The following is a 23612-nucleotide window of genomic DNA, read 5'->3' as shown; positions in this document are numbered from 1 at the left end:
CGGGGAGAACGTGCAAACTCCACACAGTCAGTCGCCTGAGTCGGGAATTGAACCCAGGTCTCTGGCGCTGTGAGGCAGCAGTGCTAACCACTGTGCCACCGTGCCGCCTAAAAGTAGGTTAGATTTTTTTTTTAGATTAGATTACTTACAGTGTGGAAACAGGCCCTTCGGCCCAACAAGTCCACACTGACCCGCCGAAGCGCAACCCATCCATACCCCTACATTTACCCCTTACCTAACACTACGGGCAATTTAGCATGGCCAATTCACCTGACCCACACATCTTTGGACTGTGGGAGGAAACCCACGCAGACACAGGGAGAACAAAGTGATTTTTTTTGCACCATGAGCCAAAGCAAAAGCAAGCAAAAAGCACCTCCTCCTCCGTACTGAATTCCTATGTTTCCTCCAAAATCCCCAAACAATCTGGATGTGATCTCCTTCCTGACCATGCAAGGGTCGGCCTGTAAATGTGTTTTGGGGCAGGAGGGCTCTGCCTTTATCTGTGTCCAAGAGCTTGCATCAGGCGGCTTAGCCTGCGTTGCAGACACCATATAAGCTTGTGAACTTTCAAAAAGAATTATTCATTCATGGGACCTGGGCATCGCTGGCTGGCGAGCTGTGTTCTTGAACTGCTGCAGTCCACATCTGTAGATTGACTGACAATGTTCTTAGGGAGAGAAGTCAAGGATTTTGATCCTGTGAATGGGAAAGAACAGCCATGCATTTCCAAGTGCACGTGATGGTTTTGACTTTTGTAAAACCAGTTGACCTCGTTCTAGTGCAGATTAGTGTGGTCGGAAAGGGGGAAATGTTTTGGAGCACAACTTTTCAGTTGCATAATGAAACTTCAGTAAGCAACTCAAAATGTTGAACAACAGTTTGTGTATACATATATATTGAAGTGTTTCAAAAACATCCTGCCATTTAAAGTGATGTTGATAAATGTATTTTAGGTCCTATTACTTTGCAGATGCTATAACTAAGTGTTTTTCTTGTACAAGATGTACTTTTGTCCCAGTGAGGAACTGTGAATTTGTGTAAAATATTTTTGAAACCTGAAATGAACTTGTCCTGAAATGACTCTGCATTTTCTATTTTTAGGGTTTTTAATGTGCCTTTGAGAGTTTTCACTTTCTGTTTACACTATTCATGCAATGTTACCTTGTGAAAAATATGCCCAGTGTTTGAGAATGTGTGTGATGTAAATCATTTATACACAAATTTGTTTACTAAAGTGTTTAAAGAATTGGTACATTGTACTGACAATTGATGGATACACTGTCATGAACTGTGTACATCAGTGTGTTATTAGAAAAAATGTTCTCTGAATGCAGACAGGAATGGCAAGGCAATGTTTATTTCCCTGAAAAGGTAGTTGAAGATCACCAACTAGAAGCTTTTTTTTGCAACTGCACAGCTTGTTTGGCTTAATTCAGAGTGTAACCAATATAGTGTGGGATTGGAGACATCACACATCAATGAAATAAGGGTGACCAATTCCTCCCTTGAAGGAGATCACTGAACAAATTGGGATTTTATTCCCATTAGATTACAGCCTTGTTTGATTTAATTGTTCATGTCTCAGAATAAGAGGTCATAGAGATGAGGAGGAAGTTCTTCTGTCATAGTAGTGAACGTGTGGAATTTCTAACCACGCAGTTGTTGAAATTGGGTCATTAAATATATTCAAGACTGAGATAAACAGATTTTTATCTTGGTTTTTCCCAAATCAGTCTGTTCAGAGATGTTATTACACACCTTTGGATCAATGACTTATTAATTAAAAATCTAATCAAGGGTTTTAAAGAAAAACAGGAAAGTCGAATTAAAGATTGAGATCAACCATGATCTCATTGAATGGCAGAACAGATTTGATGGACTGAATCGCCTACTTCTGCTCTAATGTCTTATTATTATGTTTAGCAGACATATGACTAAATATAAAAACATAGTTTAACAAGAGGGGCAGATTCTCGCTAACTGAGTCTAGTTTAGTGATTGGAAGTCTTAAAATTTGAGAACCAAGCATCACAGACCAAGTTTAACACAGCCAGAAACAAATCTGCCATTTGTATTCCTTACTCCCAGTATCAGTAATTGTACATTAGAATGTTGTTTTCCATTCCATGTACTGACCATTCTGTGAAGGTTCCTACTCATGCTGAGTTGTTTTGCTGCAGATCAAAAGGCAGTCTCTTGGAGGCCTCCAGACCCATGGAGTTTGAAATGAGTAGAGGAGACTTGCAGGCTGTCAATTTGGGTTGAATTTTAACTTTGGTCCCAGAGATGAAGAACCAGAATCTAACCTATTGCATTACTTCGTTGCATGGTACTTTTTTTCTAATTAATATTAGAACAATTCTTCTTTCAAAATTTCAGGAATGAAATATTGGGACACTTCCACAAAGTTCTGTTTTGAATCCAGTTTAAACAATGCAATGGCAAAACAATTGGGCAACATTCTTGATTATTTCAAACCCTGAACGCAAATACATTAAAAGGCCAGGATTCATGTTGTATTTCTGAAATACAAATGTAATATCTGTTTTAGGAAGTTAGCCATAATTGACAACTTGGAATTATTGCATTATTTCTATATTAGAATTAAGTTCTGGGATTACAAAGAGTGTTTAAATGAGCAGAATGATACATTGCCAAAAAGAGATGTGAAATTGAAGCTCTTCATTGTGAATTCATCACAGCCAACACAAGAACCCAACCTGAGAAAGAATACAGCTTGTAAAGCAGGTGCTGATTGGTTGGCAGCAGTTCTGCTGTGTCTCTGTGCCAACCATGTTCCAACTAACACTCTTCACCTTGCTGCTGGCTTAACATACTCTTGAAACTTAGCCTTGAAACTGGTACATTTTGACTTTAATGGTCCTAATAGTTTCATATGAAGCTGCAGAGTAAATGTTGGCATGTCCAGGGGTTTATATCATCATCTATTTATAATTGCCATGGAATTCTTCCATTGTAAAACTATTTTTCTTTTAATTACAGGGTCTGAAAAGCCCCCAGGAAAGTGTAACAGAGGTTAAATCCCCAGTTGAAAACTTTCGAATACCCAGCAAGGTATTATGTCAAAGTTTATCATGTCACCCAATAGTTTCTTTTTTTTGTATCTATTCAGTATGTCTAATTATGTTTTATAAGTGTGCATACAACTTTTTAAAATTACCATTTCTTCACCTGCAAGCTGAAGTTTTAACACTTTGGAACAATAAACTCTCTAAGCTGATTCAACACTTCACAGAAATTGTAGCAAAATTTCACCACCACTCCTCCTTTTTCCCACCCCACCCACAAAAAAGGATTATTTGTATATCAGATTGATAGCCTCAGTAAATCTAATAAAGAGAATTTATTGTATTTTTGTATAGGTGCTCACAAATTAATAAAGTCGCATAATGAGTAGTATCGCAGGTAAATTGGCCGTTGTCCCATTCAGTTTGCACCAACGCATTTTTTTTAAAGAATTCAGTTAATCCATTTCCTGGCTAATCTCCCATGTTCATAAGATTTTAATTTCTTCAGATATTTATCCATTTATTTTTTTGAAAATTGATTTAACGTGTATCTAATAGCCTAACAGGTATTTATGTTCCAAATCCAAACCTTTTGAAATAACTTATAATTATTCATCAGCATTTCTGCCTTAAATCTGTGCATTGTGATTTTTGGCTCTTTGGATGTTGGGAAAAATAGGTTAATTTGCTTTATCTCAACCTTTCATGATATTAAACGCCTTCACCAAAGATTCTCTTCTCCTTTTATGCTTGCAGAAGATCAACTTGTTATTGAATAAGGGAGTAGAAAAAAAACATTTAGTATTTAATTTAGGTTTCTAATATGTTGTGAAGTTTTCAGAATCATTCCTTCAAAAATTGACCAAGAGATTTGTAATAGAAAGTGTTTTATCACTGAGCAATTTAATGCATATATATCGGTGCTTTGAGATGATGAAGTGTGCAAAGTTCAGTGTATTGACAAAGAAGTGAATGTAATTTTCTATTCAAGCAAAAACAAATGCTGAGAGAATCCAAGGGTGAATAGTCACCTGAAAGGGGGAGGGATCAAATTAAAAGCACACTGTCTTCAGTATATAGGAGAAATTTCAATTATTTTAAATATGTCCCGTTCTTATTTGCCACGTTATTGAGCAACTATGATGTCAATATTCCAAACATCTATTTATAATTGAAATTGTGGTAATCTGTGAAATTCCTGTGCGAATCTGTATTAAGGGTGTTGTGAGAAACTAGTTCATATGTGAATAATGTATTACATTTGTAAGTAACTTATGATATTGAAGATTTCTTAAATTGTAATTTTGTAGACAGATGACTTAACCTTGCTCATTAATAAAATAAATTTCACATTGTCACAAATTAATTTTATCAAATTGTACATAAATCTTCTGGCTAAATTATTTTGCTGAGTGTTTTTATTAGGAGGTAAATGCTTCAATTCAGTATGTTCAGTCTGGCTTTAGTATTGAGTCAGTTTAACATCTCCTGTTCCCTGTAGAAAGTTAATAAGGGACCAGTTATTATTTGACAATTTAATCTAAATGAAGTGATCTTCTTTTGCTGATCTTCATTTTCTCTCTCTCTCTTTTCAAAAGTAGTTACTGTTGATCTACTCAAGACTTGCCTATCATTAGACTAGAAGTGTAATTGACGATATTTGAGGGTAAGCAGGAAACCACTTTTGTTCAGGTCGGACTGTACAGGAAGGACGAGGTTGCACCTAAACTGTAGGGGCATCAGTATTGTGGCAGCAAGGTTTACTAGCACTACTTGGGAGGGTTTAAACTAGTGTGGCAGAGGGTCAGGAACCAGAGCAGAAGGTCACCAATTTAAAAGGCCAAGGAGGAGTCAGAGGCTAAGATCAGTAAGATTAAGAGGAAGAATAGACGGGCAGAGGTTACTGAACATCGCAAGACTAATGTTTTTATTTTAATCTGAGGAGTAGGATAGTTAAGTCAGATGAACTTTGAGCCTGAATTAATACAAATGACAATGATGATGTGGCTATTAGAGAAACTTGTTTGAGAGGGTAGCAAGACTGGCAATTTAATGTTCTGGGATTTAGATGTTTCAGGTGAGATAGAGCAGGATGCATAAGAGGTGGGGGAGTTAAGTTGCTGATATGGAAAATATCACAGCTATACTGGGAGAGATGATTTGGAGATGCCGGTGTTGGACTGGGGTACACAAAGTTAAAGATCACACAATACCAGGTTATAGTCCAACAGGTTTAATTGGAAGCACACTAGCTTTCGGAGGAGCGTCACTTTTATACTGTGATTTTATACTGGGAGAGGACACCTTGAAGGGCTCATCCAGCAAAGCCATATGGGTAGAACTCCAGAATAGGAAGGGTGTGGTTACTTTGAGATTGTACTACAGGGTGCTGTAGTTGGTGATTTTAACTTCCCCAACATTGACTGGTAATCGCTCCAGGGGCCTAAATAGGGGAAATTTACTAGGTGTGTTCAGGACAGTTTTTTGAAACAATATGAGAGTAATCCAACGAAGGGAAGTACCATGTCAGTCCTGGTACTGGAGATTGAGCCCAGCCAGGTGATTGAAGTTTCAGTGGGGGAGCATTTCGGGAACAGGGACCATAATTATGTAACGTTTAAGTGACTCATGGATAAGGATAAGACTAGTTCTTGGGTGAAAGTGCTAAACTGGGGGAAGGCTAACCTCCAAAAGGTAGGTAGGAACTGGGGAATGTAGATTAGGGGCAGCTGAATGATGGTAAGTACACCTGGCATGTGGGAATCTTTTGAAGGCTAACTGATTAGAGTTTGGGACCAGCATGTTCCTGTGAAATTGAAGGATAAGGGTGGTAAGTTTCAGGATGACAAAAGAAATTGAGAGCTCAGTTGAAAAGAAAAAAAAGTGGCATACGTAATGTTTAGGAAAGCAGGAGTTTCTAGGCCAGTGAGCCTTATGTTAGTGGCAGGGAAATTAATGGAGAAGATTCTTAAGGAGATGATTTACTTACATTTGGAAAAACATGGATTTATTAGCGAGAGGCAGCATAGCTTTGTGTGGGGAAGGTTATGTCTCACGAACTTGATTGAGTTTTTTGAAGAAGTGACAAAGACGATTGATGAGGTCAGGCTGGTAGATGTTGTCTGCATGGATTAGCAAAGCCTTTGACTAGCCCGTCATGGCAGGCTGACACAAGAGTGAAGCCACATGGGATTCACAGTGAGCTGGTAAGATGGATACAAATCTGGCTTAGTCATAAATGACAGAGAGCAGTGGTAGAGATGTTTTTCTGACTGGAGATCACTGTGACCAATTGTATTCCTGTAGCTTATTATATATAAATTATTTGGAGGAGAATATAGGTGGTCTAATTAATAAGTTTGCAGACAACACAAAGATAGAGATATCTTGACAGATATATGAATAGGCAGTGAGTAGAGGGAAATGGACCATGTAAAGGCAAAAGATTTTAGTTTAGAAAGGCAGCACAACCTCGCTGGGTCAAAGGGCTTGTTCCTGTGTGTACTGTTCCTTGAATAATGTTTGAGATTTCTCCCAGTATTTAATGTTCAAATTGGTTGGATGCAGTTTTCTCCCCTGTATCAGGTGGCCTGATACAGATTAAATTTAATTAAGCTGTTGCAGCTGAGTGTGAAATATTATTCTCCTCATGCTGTTGAATTTTTCTGGCGTTTGATATCACGAATTTGGCCCTCTCCTGTGGTTCACTCTGCACCACCACCCTTCATTTCCCTTCCTGCTTGTTGAAAGGCTATCGGTTTGAGGTTACAAACCTCATGTGGTTACGATGCATTTTAATCAACGGTGATACTTTAATCCATTTGCTTTCATTCCTCAATGCAAAAGCGATTGGAGATTTGTCTTCTGGGGCCTAACATTATCTCAAATTATGCAAGCCAATCCAACGCTAAACATGATGTCAAGTCCTGACAATGTAATTGGTTGATGATTAGATTAGATTCACTACAGTGTGGAAACAGGCCCTTTGGCCTACACCGACCCTCCAAAGAGTAACCCACCCAGTCCCATTTCCCTCTGACTAATGCACCTAACACTACAGGCAATTTAGCATGGCTAATCCACCTGATCTGCACAACTTTGGATTGTGGGAGGAAACGGGAGCACCCGGAGGAAACCCACGCAGACACTGGGAGAAGGTACAAACTCTACATAGATGGTCGTCTGAGGCTGGAATCGAACCTGGGACCCAGGTGCTGTGAGGCAGCTGTGCTAACTGATTAATGCTGCAGTTAGTTTAGGCTGGAGGCGTATACAAAATCTGTCTGAGTACTCATTGAGTGCCTGTGCAGGCACTCAATGAGTGTACATGCGTTGTTTATCAAATAACTTATGGCATTGTTGGGCATTTTCTTGCCTGGGATTGTTTAATTCATGGTGTGGTTCACTGCAAGAGCTGGGAAATGTTGTTCTATTGTACACTCCTTATTGTGCTAATGTTGCTTCAACTCTGTAGATGGCAGTGTAATATCAACAATCAAAACCTGATTAGCTTGCAACTTCAAGACTTCAATCATTTCAAGTAGATTCTATTCTGTTGATTTTAACCTGCACAGCACTGAACAGGTTGGTTGACTGTATTCCCACAAATGGCATGTAGTATGTTGATGCTTACTTAGCTCAGTGTTTAGAATATTTATTTCAATTTTCTGTGTAGCATATTCGCTGTTTAAGTAGAGGCTAGATTGGGAGAAATCTGTAGATAATTTCAAAATAAATTTTCTTCTCACTCTGAAGAGGTGTCCTTTCTTTTCTGTGGACAGTGTTTTTTAAAAATTGCTGTACGGGTACTGTGCTTCTGATTCCTGTATGTAGATGTCAATGTGAGACTTAGCTGCTTTTCAGGTTATTATCTGTAGAGAAATACACAGATCTGCGCAGTTTAATTAGCAAAAATAGCCACTAAATGACATTCTTTCATAGGTTCCTGCACATGCTTTTTCACCTGAACTTTTTGGTTTGAGAGGAGCATCTTTCAGAAAAAAGTGAACAAATAGCCAGGGCTTGCTGTGTGGCACACTTATACTGGAATCAACATGTTCCCTATATTATTACAGTCATAAATAACATGCACACAAACTTTGTACTGGTTTCAAATCATAGGACAGTGCCATGACCAGAGTTAAAATGCTATGTTTTAAAGTTTAAATAATGCTTGACAGTTAACTGTCAGTCAAAATTAACTGGATTTGGAGGTGCCGGAGTTGGACTGGGTGTACAAAATTTAAAAATCTCACAACACCAGGTTATAGTCCAACAGGTTTATATGGAAGCACTAGCTTTTGGAGCGCTCCTCTTTCATCAGGTTCCTGTGGAAAATAACTGGTTTGTTCTTCATGGTAATGTTTCTACCAAACAACACTGTCCTTTCGTACAGCATGGTTATTGTTGTTTTCCTCTCCATGGGTTTTTCTTGTGAATTGCTCTGTTGAGTTCAAAAGATGAAAAGCTTTGACCAAGCTTGGCTTTCTGAGAAATAGTATTAGAACGTCAAAATTATAACTCTAGGTCTCTCATCCGTTCAAATTTGGATGAGTGCTTGTTTATCACTTGGCGTTATCTATGTTTAACATTTAAAATCAGTTGATGTTTTAGTTTACTGACTTTCAGCAGATGAAAGGTAACTGTCCTGGCAAATTACTGTTTCTTTCTACAGATGGTGTCTGGCACGCTGAGTATTTCCATAACATCCGTATTGTTTGTATTGTACTTTTAAAATTCATTTATGGAACGTGGCATTGCCGGCTGGCCAACATTCATTGCCCATCCTTTGTTGCCCTTGAGAAGGTGATGGTGAGCTGCCTTCTTGAACCGCTGCAGTCTACCTGTTGTGGGTTGACCCACAATGCAATTAGGGAAGAAATTCCAGGATTTTCACCCAGTGACAGTGAAGGAATGGCAGTATATTTCCAAGTCATGATAAGTGGCTCAGACAGGAACGTGCAGGTGGTGCTGTTCTTATCCTTCTAGATGGAAGTGATTGTGGGTTTGGAAGGATCTTGGATCTGCTGTGCATCTTGCAAATAGTAACAGCAGTGTGTGCTAAGCATCAGCGGTAGATGTGGTGCCAATCAAGTGGGCTGCTTTGTACTGGATGATGTCAAGCTGCTTGTGTGTTGTGAGGCTGCACCCATCCAGGCAAGTGAAAAGTATTCCATCACACTCCTGACTTGTATCCTGATGATGGATTAGCTTTGCGGAGTCTGGAGGTGAGTTACTCATTGCAGTATTCCGAGCTTCTGACCTGCTTTTGTAGCCACTGTATTTATGTAGTGAATCCAGTTGAGTTTCTGGTCTGATTTGTTTCCTGAGTACAGTTCACAGTGAGGGCATGTGATAAGGACACAAGCAGACTTTTCCTATGCTGTGTTTATTCAATGTTATTCCAGTTGCAAAACTATTTTCCAGACTTTTTCTTGCCTGTTTAATGCTCTATAAATACTCTGTAAATACAAAACTGAAAAATATACGTTGTTTCATTAAGAACTTTTAGTGCACTGTGAAGGCTTCAGATCCACTTGGCAACCAACAACCTGAACTGAAAGTTCAGCTCACATTTTGACAGCTATGACAAATTCCACAATGTTCTAAACTAAATATCTATGTTTTAAATAAAGCAACTCAGTGTTCGTTCTTAAAAATTTCAATTTGCCATATCGCCCAATATTTATGAATCCTTTTTTAAAACCAGAAATAGGTTCCAAGGTTCAGTCTTTCTTAAAATCTAATTTGTTGTTCTTTTCTGTAGTATACATGCGTATCAGGTTTTCTTAATTCCTTAATTAGATTTTGACATCAGTTTCAAGTCAAACTGAAGTGAAAATATTGCCTCCTTTCAATTTCAGGTATGGAACTAATAAATAAATGCAAATAAATCTTTTACACGATATGTTGTCCTTACTTCGATAAAAATAGAACACCCCCTGCTTTCATTACTCAGGTTGTTTTGCGATTGTGATTGACACCTTAAATAGTACAGGTGTTTGACACTATTTACTAGTCACTTGCTTCAGTTGTGCAAGTGTGGGGACAAACTTGCTGTGTTTCAGGGGAGATGAAGTAATTGGGTTTTGGATATCAGGAAAAAAGTCTGGGAATTACTGGGGAAAAAGTGGGAATTACTGTGGATATGTGGTTGGTTGATTGCTAATATGCTGGATTATCACTGACAGTATTGTCATAAATTGTGGTGCTTGGTGTAGGAATCAGTAATTGCTGACAGAGTTTAGTGATTTTTTTTAAGTTGGAGTATCTATTCACAGACATAACCAGATTCAAAAGCAATAACTTGGATCATATTGCACCAAATAAAGTGAACTATCCAAGGTGCTTCACAGGAGCACTATCAATGGAAAAATTTGGAATCACATGAGGGGATATTATGACAGGTGGCTGCAACATGGTTAATGAGATTTTAAGGAACATTGTAAAGGAGCAGAGAGGAAGAGCGGCAAAGAAGGAACTCAGAATAACGGATTGAGGCAGTTGAAGATATGACTAACAGTTGTAGAGTATTTAAAAGTGGGCATGTGAAAAAGGCCAGCCAGTGATATTTCAGAAGCTTTGAGGCTGGAGAAAGTTGCACCGAGGGAGCAGGTAGGTTTGGGAGCGATTTGAAAATCAAGCTAATTATGAAAAATCAAATTTGTGGCAGACTAAAAAGTAATATGGCTCAGTAAACATGGGGGAAATGGGTCTGATGAAGCAAATGGATGAAGAGAAATAAATGGCAAGGCATGGAAGAAAGTGGACCAAGTGAACACACAAACATTAGAATTGGGAAGTGTTATGAAGTTGAAGGTATGTCCTGTACCTTGAAGAGAAAGTAAAAGCTGTTCAGAACTGAGAGCTGACAAACAGTTGTGCTGACTAGCTAGCAATCTCAGAGTCATGGGCATGTACAGTATGGAAGGAGACCCTTCAATCCAACGCGTTCATGCTGACTAGTTATCCTAACCTAATCTAGCCCCATTTGCCACCACATGGCCCATATCTCTCTCATTCCTTCCTATTCATATACCCATCTAGATGCCTTTTAAATGCTGTAATTTTACCAGTCTCCACCATTTCCTCTGGCAGTTCATTCCATACATGCATCACCCTCTGCATGAAAAAGTTGCACCTAAGGCCTCTTTTTATATCTTTCCCCTCTCAGCTTAAACATATGCCCTCTAATTCTGGACCTCCCCCGCACCCCCCCTGCATCCCAGGGGAAATATCTTGGCTATTTATCCTATCCATGCCCCTCATGATTTTATGAACCTCGAGAAGGTCACCCCTTAGCATCTGATGCTCCAGGAAAAACGGCCCCAGCCTATTCAGCCTCTCCTGATAGCTCAAATCCTCCAACTCTAGCAACATCCTTGCAGATGTCTTCTGAACCCTTTCATGTTTCGCAACATTTCTCCGATTGGAAGGAGACCAGAATTGTGCACGATATTCCAAAAGTGGCCGAACCAATATCTTTTACAGCCGCAACATGACGTCCCAACTCCTATACTCAAATGATCCGACCAATAAAGAATAGCGTACTAAACGCTGCCTTCACTATCCTATCTACCTGCGACTTTACTTTCAAGGAACTATGAACCTGTACTCCAAGGTCTCTTTGTTGTATACCATTAAGTGTATAAGTCCTGTTCTGATTTGCTTTCCCAAAATGCAGCACCTCACATTTATCCAAATTGGTGGCTCATCTGATCAATATCCTGTTGTACTCTGAGATAAGCTTCTTTGCTATCCACTATACCTCCAATTTTGGTGTTATCTGCAAACTTACTAACTGAACCTCCTATGATAGCATGCAACTCATTTATATAAATGCTGAAAAGTAGTGGACTGAGCACCAATCCTTGTGGCACTCCACTGGTCACAGGCCTCTAGTCTGAAAAGCAACCCACCACCACAACACCCTGTCTTCTCCTTTCGAGCCAGTTCTGTATTATAATGTCTAGTTCTCCCTATACTCCGAGATCTAACCTTGTTAACCAGGCTCCCATGAGAAACCTTTCCGAATGCCTTACTGAAGTCTATATAGATAACCTCCACCGCTCTGCCCTCATCAATCCTCTTTTTTTACTACTTCAAAAAATTCAATCAAATTCATGAGACATAATTTTCCATGCACAAAGCCATGTTGACTATCCGGAATCGGTCCTTGCCTTTCCAATTACATGTAAATCCAGATGTCAGGCTCACCGGTCTATAGCTCCCTGGCTTTTCCTTACCATCTTTCTAAAATAGTGGCACCATGTTAGCCAACCTCCAGTCTTCCAGCACCTCACCTGTGACTATCGATGATGCAAATATCTCTGCAAGGTGTCCCGTAATCACTTCTCTAGCTTCCCACAGAGCTCTAGGATACACCTGATCAGATCCTGGGGATTTATCCATTTTTATGCATTTCAAGACATCCAGTACCACCTTCTCTTTAATATGGACATTTTTCAAGATGTCACCATCTATTTCTCCACATTCTGTATCTTTCATGTCCTTCTCCACAGTAAACACTGATACGAGATACTTAATTAGTGCCTCCCCCATCTCCTGCGGTTCCACTGAAAGGCTGCCTTGCTGATCTTTGAGGGACCCTATTCTTTCACTTGTTACCCTTTTGTCCTCAGAGTATTTATAAAAACCCTTTGGATTTTCCTTACCCCTGTTTGCGAAAGCTATGACATGCCCTCTTTTTGCCCTCCTGAGTTTCCTCTTAAGTATACTACTGTCTTTATACTCTTTAAGGATGCATTTGATCTTACCTGTGTGCATCTTACATATGCTTCCTTCTTTTTCTTAACCAAAGCCTCAATTTCTGTAGTCATCTAGGATTCCCTACACCTAGCACTGCTTTTTAGGGCAAAAAGATGGTATTGATTTCTGGGTCTGCAGATTGTAAAGGAACAAAGATGGCCCTCAGTGGAGTTGTACTCTACTGAAAATTCTCTTCCTGTTGGATGTTGAAATTTAGGGAGAGTTTCTATGTCATTGATGATAGTGTCTGCAAGAAGTGTCTTTGATTGCAAATCCAATCATATTGCATGGATCGATTGGAGCAGCAGTTAGAGGAAATAAGGAATTTGCAGGCGCTAGGGAATGTGATGAGTGGCAGTTCTCAGAAGGGAGAAAAGCCACAAATACAGTGAGGTAGATAGCTTAACTCCAGAAAAAGAGGAAGGGGTAGGCAGGTGGTGCAGCAATCTTCTGTGGCTATCCCCATTTCAAACAAGTGTGCTGTTTTGGAAAATGCAGGGGACGATACATTCCCCGGAGAATCTATCATGAACAGCCAAATTTCAGTTAATGAGACTGGCTGTAATGTGATGAGGGGTACGTGGGATTCCAAGCAATCGATTGTGATAGGGGACTCTAATCAGAGGCATAGACAGATGTTTGTGCGGCCAGCAGCGAAAAATCAGAATGGTGAGTTGTCTCCCTGGTGCCTGGACCAAGGATATATCGGAGAGGGTGCAGTATGTCCTCAAAGGGGAGAGAGATCAGCAGGAGGTCATTGTACACATTGGATCTAACAACATAGGAAGGAAAAGGATGAGATTCTGAAGGGAGAATTTAGAACGGAGGTCCTAGAAGGTAGTATTATCTGGATTACTCCCAGTGCTACGAGCTAGTGAGGGTAGGAATAGGAGGACAGAGCAGATGAACGCATGGCTGAAGAGCTGGTACAGAGAAGAAGATTTCACATTTTTGGATCATTGGAATCTCTTCTGGGGTAGAAGTGACCGGTACAAGAAGAATGGATTGCACCTGAATTGGTAAGGGCTTACTCTACAGGCGGGGAGATTTACTCGAGCTGCTTGGAAGGATTTAAACTAGTAAGGTTTGTGTGTGTGGTGGGAGGGAGAAGAGGTGGGACCTAGAGAGATAGTGAGGAAAGAGATCTATCAGAGACGGATACAGTTGAGAAAAGAAGCGAGTCAAAGTCGGGGGCAAAACAGAGAACAAGGTGGAACTAATAAATTAAACTACATTTATTTCAATTTTCTCTTTTGGTTTCAGATTCCAGCATCCGCAGTAATTTACTTCTATTATGTAAGAATAATAGAGTGGTTATGGTAGGGATTTTAACTTTTCAAACATAGCCTTGACCTGCCATAGTGTTAAGGGTTTAGATGGAGAGGAATTTAAGTGTGCACAAGAACAGTTTCTGATTCAGTTTGTGGATGTACCTACTAGAGAAGGTGCAAAACGTGGTCTACTCTTGGGAAATAAGGCAGGGCAGGTGACTGATGTGTCAATGGGGGAGCACTTTGGGGCCAACGACCATAATTCTATTCAATTTAAAATAGTGATGGAAAAGGATAGAACAGATCGAAAATTTAAAGTTCTAAATTGGAGAAAGGTCAATTTTGATGGTATGAGGCAAAAACTTTCAAAAGCTGACTGGGGACAGATGTTTGCAGGTAAAGGGCTGGAAAATGGGAAGCCTTCAGAAATGAGATAACGAGAATCCAGAGACAATATATTCCTGATAGGGTGAAAGGAAAGGCTGGTAGGTATAGGGAATGCTGGGATGACTGGAGAAATTGAGGGTTTGGTTAAGAAAAAGAAGGAAGTATATGTCAGATTTAGACAAGATATATCGCGTGAATCCTTGAAAGAGTATAAAGGCATTAGGAGTAGGCTTAAGAGGGAAATCAGGAGGGCAAAAAGGGGACATGAGATAGCTTTGGCAAATAGAATTAAGGAGAATCCAAGGGTTTTTACAAATACATTGAGGACAAAAGGGTAACAAGGGAGAGAATAAGGCCCCCCAAATATCAGCAAGGCGGCCTTTGTGTGGAGCTGCAGAAAATGGGGGAAGATACTAGCCGAATATTTTTCATCAGTATTTACTGTGGAAAAGGATAGAATATATAGAATGTAGAGAAATAGATGGTGTCATCTTGAAAAATGTCCATATTACAGAGGAGGAAGTGCTGGATGTCTTGAAATGGGTAAAGGTGGATAAATCCTCAGGACCTGATCAGGTGTACCCTAGAACTCTGTGGGAAATGAGAGAAGTGATAGCTGGGCACCTTGCTGAGATATTTGTATCATCGATAGTCACAGGTGAGGTGCTGGAACATTGGGGGTTGGCTGACATGGTGCCACTGTTTAAGAAGGGTGGTAAGACAAGCCAGGGAACTATAGACCAGTGAGCCTGATGTCGATGGTGGGCAAGTTGTTGGAGGGAATCCTGAGGGACTGGACGTACATGCATTTGGAAAGGCAAGGACTGATTAGGGATAGTTAACATGATTCATGCGTAGGAAATCATGTCTCACAACTTGATTAAGTTTTTTTGAAGAAGTAACAAAGAGGATTGATGAGGGCAGAATGGTAGATGTGATCTATATGGACTTCAGTAAGGCGTTCAACAAGGTTCCCCATGGGAGACTGATTAGCAAGGTTAGATCTCATGGAATACAGGGAGAATTGGCCATGTGGATACAGAACTGGCTCAGGCAGAAGACAGAGGGTGGTGGTGGAGGGTTGTTTTTCAGACTGAAGGCCTGTGACCAGTGGAGTGCCACAAGGAACGGTGCTCGGTCCACTAACTTGCATCATTTACATAAATGATTTGGATGTGAGCATAAGAGGTATCGTTGGTAAGTTTGCAGATGACATCAAAATTGGAGATGTAGTGGGCAGCGAAGAAGGTTACCTCAGTTTACAACAGGATCTTGATCAGATGGGCCAATGGGCTGAGGAGTGGCAGATGGAGTTAAATTCTGATAGATGCGAGGTGCTGCATTTTGCGACTTTTAGAGTTAAAGAATAAATTGATATTATTTTCTTAAAATAGTGGAATTGGGGAGTTTTCTATTACTCTTATTTTAACAGATTACTAGGCGCGATGAGCTTTTTTTGAGTTTTTGGTTTAATTAAGAGAAGGGTTCACCACAGAAACAGTAAAGGTACTGGTGACTTTGGCAACAGGCACTTTGCAAAGTTGGAGTCGAATCAGGCTCATTATGGAATTAGAAAGATAAGTTGTCTACTCAGAATAGAAGTGAACACTGGACTAACCACTTCCAACCTTCCTTCAATTCAATGTCAACTTTTGGCATCTTCTGACCACCTTCCATAGAGAATTTTGGAGAAGAAAATGTTTTTTTTCAACATGTGTTTTAAGCCACCGTGTATTCCTTCAAATATTTGACTGCTCTGTTGACAATAAAACCAAAAAAAAGTTGTACAGCTTTCTTGGTAATTGAGAAGCATCTCAGCGAGTCTTGTTGCAATATCTTTGTCCTTTTTTCTGGTTCCAAATTGAAGTAGATGAAACACACTCAGATCTACATGCAAGCATTAGTATTTTATAACAGCGATAAGACAATTGAAAGAATTGCAATTCAATGCATATATTTTTAAATACAGAGTTGCTTAATGGCCCAGATATTTGGAAAGAGAATACATTTCCATTCTTTGACTGTCTCTATACCGCTTTCTCCCTTATTCATACCCCTCAATATATTCATTCTTTAGCAATGTCGGCCAAAAACAGCCATTATAAAAAGCATGAAAGCAGCTAAGAGACAGTGACTTGTCCAAAACTTACTTTGATTCATCCAAAGATCAAACGGCTCATTGTTTATGATCTCTTGTCACAGTGTGATTTTGACCAAGAGATTGGTAAAGTTTAAGGATCCAGCATTTTTATATAGTAGTTTGACACTGCACTGCTCTAAATTCAGAACTGCAGATGGATGATATTTAGTGTATGAAGAACCTTGTGTGATGTTAAGGCCTATGAAGTACATTTTTCTGTGTCTGAATGGTAATCCTATGAAAATAATGCATAAGACTAATGTGGTGTAGGCAGCAACATATTTGTTGTTCATCAGTGAATTCTACAATACTAAGACTGTTAAGAATTGGAGATTGAATCTGGTAACTTCTCATTCATTGTTCTTGAAAGATTTTAGCTGCTAGTTCGGTGGCTACAAATTGTAGCACAATGTTGGAGCTAGTGACCGGAAGTAATGGGTGGCAGCATTGAGGGCTGTCTATTCGAAGGGAAGTTTAGATGTTTTAGAACGAGAAGTTGAGGGAATGGAGCAGTTCAGCAATTTGGACAAAGGCAAGCAGAGTTGCTCAGAAAGATGCAGGGAAGCTGGTGATAATACCATCAGTGAATAAGACCAAAACAAATGAATAAATACATAAAGCTAAAGACTATATCTGAACAAAAAAGCACACATCCATGCAGATGAAGTAGTAGCACAAAAAAGCAGCACATGGTTTAAATATAATCACAATCATAGAGACCGGGCTACTTGGTAGTCCAAGTTACCCAAGTGTACCACATTGGAAAAGAGACAGGTAAGCTAGAAGAGTACTTCTGAAACAAATGATGTTGTAAAGACAGTGATGAGAAAGGATCTTGGCTATGTGGGGTGACTAGGAAGAACAAGGGTTGGAAGGTGCTGACAAGAGTACTTTGTAGGCTCCCTTGTGGTAGTAATCCTGTTGGACAAAAAATTGTGATAAATAAGCAAAGGCCATGTGGTAATTGTGGGTGAATTTAATCTTCTGAGACTGGGCTAATCAAAGTGGCAAAATTGCTCTGCAAAATGAGTTTGTAAAATGGTTATGTGACTTTTTTAGAAACTGTAAATTGTGGAGTTGAGAAAAATGGTATTTTAGACATGAGCATAGGCAGTGAGGTAGGCTGGTTAATAATACCACAGGAGAAGACCAACAGGTAGTTTATCCTATGAGAATGTAGTTGTGTTCCAGCGAAACCTTAATGTAAATAATGGGGATTGTGAGAAAAGTGGGGTTGGGGCAGACCAGCAAAAAATATCAGTCATGATTGCTCAAAGATCACCCAATAGTCTAATGCCAAGTATAGCACAGCCAGAAATCTTGTTTATTAATGAAGCAAAAGTATGTTTAACACAGCTACATTAAAAAAAATTGTAAGAAAGCTACTCTCTGTTCAATACCTCTCGCAGAAAGCTGCTCTGTTGGCAGCTGACATTGGCACATGCATAGAATGGCATGAAGACTAGCACTGATGTTGAGCATACGCAGAATGGCACGGACATCAGCACATGCACAACGCAGCCTGCAAACTAATCCTTGCCGGCATCATGATATTGCTGACAGAGGTAAGCATTCTCCAAAATGCCGATCCCTAATTCTTCAGCGATGTTATAGCCAAATCATGCTGCTGAAACACATTATCCCAGAATTACTTGTATTAGAAATAGTGCTCAAAATGGAAATGAATTTCATTATGTTTGGAAGGAGTTATTCCATTCCCAAACAAGAATGTTAAAATTGATAACATAGAAGTATGGGCTTGATAGGGTAAATGGATTAAAAGTATGACAAATAAGCTGCAAGAACACTGGAAGAAACAATTCAAAGTGGCCAGCAAAAATACATTCTACTAAAAATACAATGCTTCGCAAGATCTATCTCGAGCTTACTAAAGAAGGTAAAATGTAGTATGTTAGAAAAAGAATCTTTTAATGTTGGAAAGTGCAAAGGTAACCTTGAAGATGGGAAGTGTTTTAGAAACCGGCACAAAACTATATTTTTAAAATAATGATTGAAATTGGAAACTTTAGAATGAGAGAGCAATTTGCCAGGAATATAAACACAGATTTTAAGAGCTTTTACAAGTGTATAAAAATGAGAGTTGTTAAAGGAAACATTGATTTTCTTGAGAGCAGAGACAGACGAAGTCATCATTAGGAATGATGAAATGGTAGAGACATTGAACAATTGTTTTCTCTCGAACTTCACAATAGCAGGTGCAAATTCCATAATAGCAACAGGTGTCAGCCAAGGGGCCAGGAAGAAGTTATCAGCAGAGAAAGGGTATTGGAAATGCTCACCGGTTTGAATTATGACAAATTCCTCCGATCTGATGGTCTTCATTCTTATGGTCGACAAGTGGTACTTCAGCGATGATAGACGTGCTGGTTATGATTTTCCAAAATTCCCTAGATACTGGAAAAGTGCCAGCGAATTAAACAAAAACAAATGTAACACTGCCATTCGAAAAAGATGGGAGAGAAAATAAAAACTCAGAACTGTTGCCAGGTAATCTGTCATCATTCATCAGGCGAGTGTTGAAAGCTGTTGTTGAGAAAGTCTTAACATTGCATTTTGAAAATTGTAGTTTGATCAGAGTCTAAAGGTTTTATCAAAGGGAAATAATGTTAAAAAAAATTTAGGAATTTTATGAACACACAGCTCACAGACAACATAAGACACCTCCCACCCCCGTTACACACACTTCCACACTGAAGGAGGACCAATCGATATAATTGAATTGAATTTCCAAAAGGTATTTGATAAGTTGGCCACCACAGGTTAATATTTAACCTAAGTGTTTCGGGAGATGGGAAAAGAAATTTAGCATGGATGGTGAATGACTAATGGCAGGAACTGAAAAACATGAATAAATGATATACTTCCATGTTGGCAAACTGTATGTAAGTTAGCTCGCTGAGCTTGAAGGTTTGTTTTCAGACGTTTTGTCACTATACAATCTGTATTGACAAGAAGTTCTGTCTAGTCATCTAAATTGAGAGTGAAATATGTATTAAGTTTATTAATGTGGGAAAGTGGCAGTGAAGTTGATGATCAGCCAATTCATTTTCAGTAGCAGAGCAGGCTGAAGAGGCTGTGTCATCTCCTTGTCCTACCTCTTAAGATTTCTGTTTGTGGAAAAGAAACATTATCTTTCCAATTTGATTTGCAGTTCACAATGATATCTGTAGAGGTAATCAGCTATAGGTGTTGGATAAATACAGGCTCTATTCTCAACTTGTTTTATCCAAATTTGATTTGATTTATTCCTGTCACATGTACTGAGGTTTGGTGAAAGTGTTGTCTTATGTAGCTGTCAGGCAGATCTTACTATACAGTGTATCGTGGTAACAGAATAGAGTGCAGGATGCAATTTTATAGCTGCCAAGAAGATGCAGAGAGAGATCACCTTTAAAGAGGTCATCCAAAAGTCTCAGAACAGTGAGGAACAAGCTGCTCTTGAATCTGTTTGAATGTGTATTCAAACATATATATCTTCTGTTCGATGGAAGTGTGTGTAACGGGGGTGGGAGGTGTCTTATGTTGTCTGCATTCCTAACGCAGTGGGAAGTTTAGATGGAGCTCGTGTATGGGAGACTGGCTTGTATGATGGATTGGGCTGTGTTTACAGCTCTCTGTAGTTTCTTTTGGGTCTTGGGAAGAGCAGTTGCCATCCCATGCTGTGATGCATCCAGATAGGATTTTAGTAGTGCATCTATAAAAGTTTGAAAGAGTCTTTTTAGACATGCTGAATTTCCTTAGCCTCCTGAGAAAGGAGACATGTGTGGTGCTTTCTTGACTGTAATGTCAGCGTGGGTGGACCAGGACAGATTGATGATCGAAACACCCAGAAACTTGATGCTCTCGACCATCTGCACCTCAGCACCATTGATACTGACAGCACTGTGCCTTCCACTCTGCTACCTGAAGTCAGTAACCAACTCCATGATTTTGCTGACATTGATGGAGAGATTGTTGACTTTATCCTATTTCGCTAAGCACTCCATTTCCTTCTTGTACCCCATCTTGTCGCTGTTTAAGATGCAATCTACAATGGTGGTGGTGTCAGCAAACTTATAAATGGGGTTGGTGTGCTTGTGGGACACCATTTTTGAGGTTTATCATGGTGTAGATGTTGTCACGTCCTTACTGAATGTGGTCTGTTGGTCAGGAAATCAAGAATTCAGTTGCTGCGGTGGGAGCAGAGACCTAGGTCCTGGGGTTTGAGGATACGTTTGTTTAGAATTATGGTGTTGAAGGCAGAGCTGTAGTCAATAAGTAGGAGCCTGACATAGGTATCCTTGCTATCAAGTTATTCCAGGGAAATGGCATCAGCTGTGGACCTATTGTGCAAATAGGCAAGTTGCAGAGGATCAAGGCAGTTTGGTAGGCTGGAGTTGATGTGAGCCATGACTAACCTGTTGAAGCATTTCGCGATTGTGCATGTCAGAGCCCTGGTTGGTAATCATTGAGGCATGCAGCATGATTTGTCTTTGGCACCAGGATGATGCTTGTTTCTTTGAAGCCTGTGGGGATTTCAGATCTTAAGAAGTTAACAATGTTTGTGAACACTCCCACTAGCTGGTCCACACAGAATCTGAGTGCACGGCTGGAGATTCTGTCTGGCCAGTTGCTTTCCGTGAGTTCGCTGTCAAGCAGATTGGTCTAATGACTGGTGGTGACAGACAGTACAGGTGCATCTGAGGCTGTTGGGATAGGTGGCATCATTTCACTGCCCTTCTGTTCAAACTGAGTGTAGAATACATCGTGCTCATCAGGCAGGTTGTACTTATGCCTGCGATTCTGTTTGACTTCACTTTGTAACTCGTTATATCTTGTAAGCCTTGCCACAAACAGCGTGTGTGGTTAATCTGGTTTCAAGCTTAGTTTGGTATTACCTCGTAGCGTCCCTGTTAGCCTTTTGAAGGTTGTACCTGGATTCCCTGTGTAGGTCCGACTTGAATGCCTCAGACCTGGATATCAGTTGGAAGTGGATCTCCCGGTTCGTCCGTGGTTTCCAGTTGGGGTATGTTTGGATTAACTTTTTCAGTGCACAGTCATCTACACACTTTTTAATGAACGGTTGTGGCGTTTTCATTTAGGTTGGCCACTGAGTTCTTGATTATGGACCAGTCCTCTGACATTATGCAGTTCCATAGAAGCTTTTTTGTTTTCTCAGACCAATACTGCACTACCTTCTGTACTGAGTCCTCGTGCCTCAGTTTCTGCTTATAAGCCAGGAGGAGGAGCGCAGCATTGTGGCCTGATTTTTCAAAATGCAGATTGGGGGTAGAGTATTAGGCATGTTTGTTTGTGTAGCAATGATCACGGATGCTCAGACCACTAGTTGGATGGGAGATGTGTTGGTGGTATTTTGCTAGCACGTTTTTGAGGTTGGCCTGGTTGAAATCTTTGGGAAGCTAAGGAAGTGATTGCCGGGATTCTTGTTGAGATATTTGTATCATCGATTGTCACAGGTGAGGTGCTGGAAGATTGGAGGTTGGCTAACGTGGTGCCACTATTTAAGGAAGGTGGTGAGCAAAAGCCAGGGAACTATAGACCGGTGATCCTGACATCGGTGGTGGGCAAGTTGTTGGAGGGAATCCTGAGGGACAGGATTTACACTTATTTGGAAAGTCAAGGACTGCTTAGGGGTAGTCAGCATGGCTTTGTGCATAGGAAGTTGTGTCTCATGAACTTGAATTTTTTGAAGTAGTAACAAAGAGGATTCATGAGGCAGAGTGGGGGATGTGATCTATATGGACTTCAGTAAGGCATTTGGAAAGGTTCCCCATGGGAGGTGGTTGACAAGGTTCCATCCCATATAATGTAGAGAGATCTAGCCTTTTGGATACAGAACTGGCATGAAGGGAGAAGACAGAGGGTGGTGGTGGAGGATTGTTTTTCAGACTGGAGGCCTGTGACCAGTGATGTGTCACAAGGATCAGTGCTTGGTCCACTACTTTCGTCATTTATATAAATAATTTTGGTGTGAATGTAGGAAGTATAGTTGATAAGTTTTGAGGATGACATCAAAATTAAAGGTGTGGTAGACAGCGAAGAAGATTACCTCCGAGTACATGGGGCATTGATCAGATGGGCCAATGGGCAGATGGAGTTTAATTTGGATAAATGTGAGGTGCTGCATTTTAGAAAAGCAAATCAGAATAGGACTTAGACACTTAATAGTAAGGTCCAAGGCAGTGTTGCTGAACAAAGTGATCTTTGGAGTACAGGTTCATAGTTCCTTGAAAGTAGAGTCACAGGTAGATAAGATAGTGAAATAGGAAGTATGCTTTGCTTTTTTGAGCATTGAGTACAAGAGTTGGGAAGTCATGTTGCAGTAGTACAGGGCTGAAGGATGACCTTGTAGAGATTTATAAAATCATGAGGGGTGTGGATAGGGTGAATAGACAAGGTCTTTTCCCTGGGATGCAGGAGGCCAGAAGTAGAGAACATAGGTTTAAGGTAAGAGGGGAAAGATATAATAGGGACCTAAGGGGCACCTTTTTCATGCAGTGGGTGGTGCGTGTTTGGAATGAGCTGCCAGAGGAAGTGGTGGAGGCTGGTACAATTACAACATCTAAAAGGCATCTGGATTGGTATATAAATTGGAAAGGTTTAGAGGGATATGGGCCAGGTGCTGGCAAATGGGACTAGATTAATTTAGGAATCTGGTCACCTGCACAGGTGTACCGGAGAACTCTGTGGGTAGCTAGAGAAGTAATTGCTGGGCCTCTTGCTGAGATGTTTGTATCATCGATAGTCACAGGTGAGGTGCCCGAAGACTGGAGGTTGGCAAATGTGGTGCCATTGTTTAAGGAGGGAGGTAAAGACAAGTCAGGGAACTATAGACCGGTGAGCCTGACCTTGGTGGTGGGCAAGTTGTTGGAGGGAATCCTGAGGGACAGGATGTACATGCCACTCGATTGACAGGGTTGTTAAGAAGGCATACAGTGTTTTGGCCTTTATTAATAGAGGGATTGAGTTGCGGGACCAGGAGGTTATGCTGCA

The 23612-nt window shown here is 40.2% G+C and overlaps 1 protein-coding gene across 1 annotated transcript in view; it reads left to right on the top strand.

Annotated features, from left to right (window-relative positions):
* vps50 (VPS50 EARP/GARPII complex subunit) overlaps nucleotides 1-23612 on the top strand; it is a 192079-nt gene that overhangs the window by 8230 nt on the left and 160237 nt on the right. Inside the window, exon 2 of the mRNA XM_060824779.1 lies at nucleotides 3007-3078. Within this exon, the coding sequence (XP_060680762.1) occupies nucleotides 3007-3078 (72 nt within the window). The remainder of the gene's footprint in view (nucleotides 1-3006; nucleotides 3079-23612) is intronic.

The sequence above is a fragment of the Hemiscyllium ocellatum genome, chromosome 5 (assembly GCF_020745735.1).
Source record: "Hemiscyllium ocellatum isolate sHemOce1 chromosome 5, sHemOce1.pat.X.cur, whole genome shotgun sequence".
Taxonomy (NCBI): Eukaryota; Metazoa; Chordata; class Chondrichthyes; order Orectolobiformes; family Hemiscylliidae; genus Hemiscyllium; species Hemiscyllium ocellatum.
The sequence above is the reverse complement of the archived record's forward strand: the minus strand, read 5'-3'. Positions and strand labels throughout refer to the sequence as shown.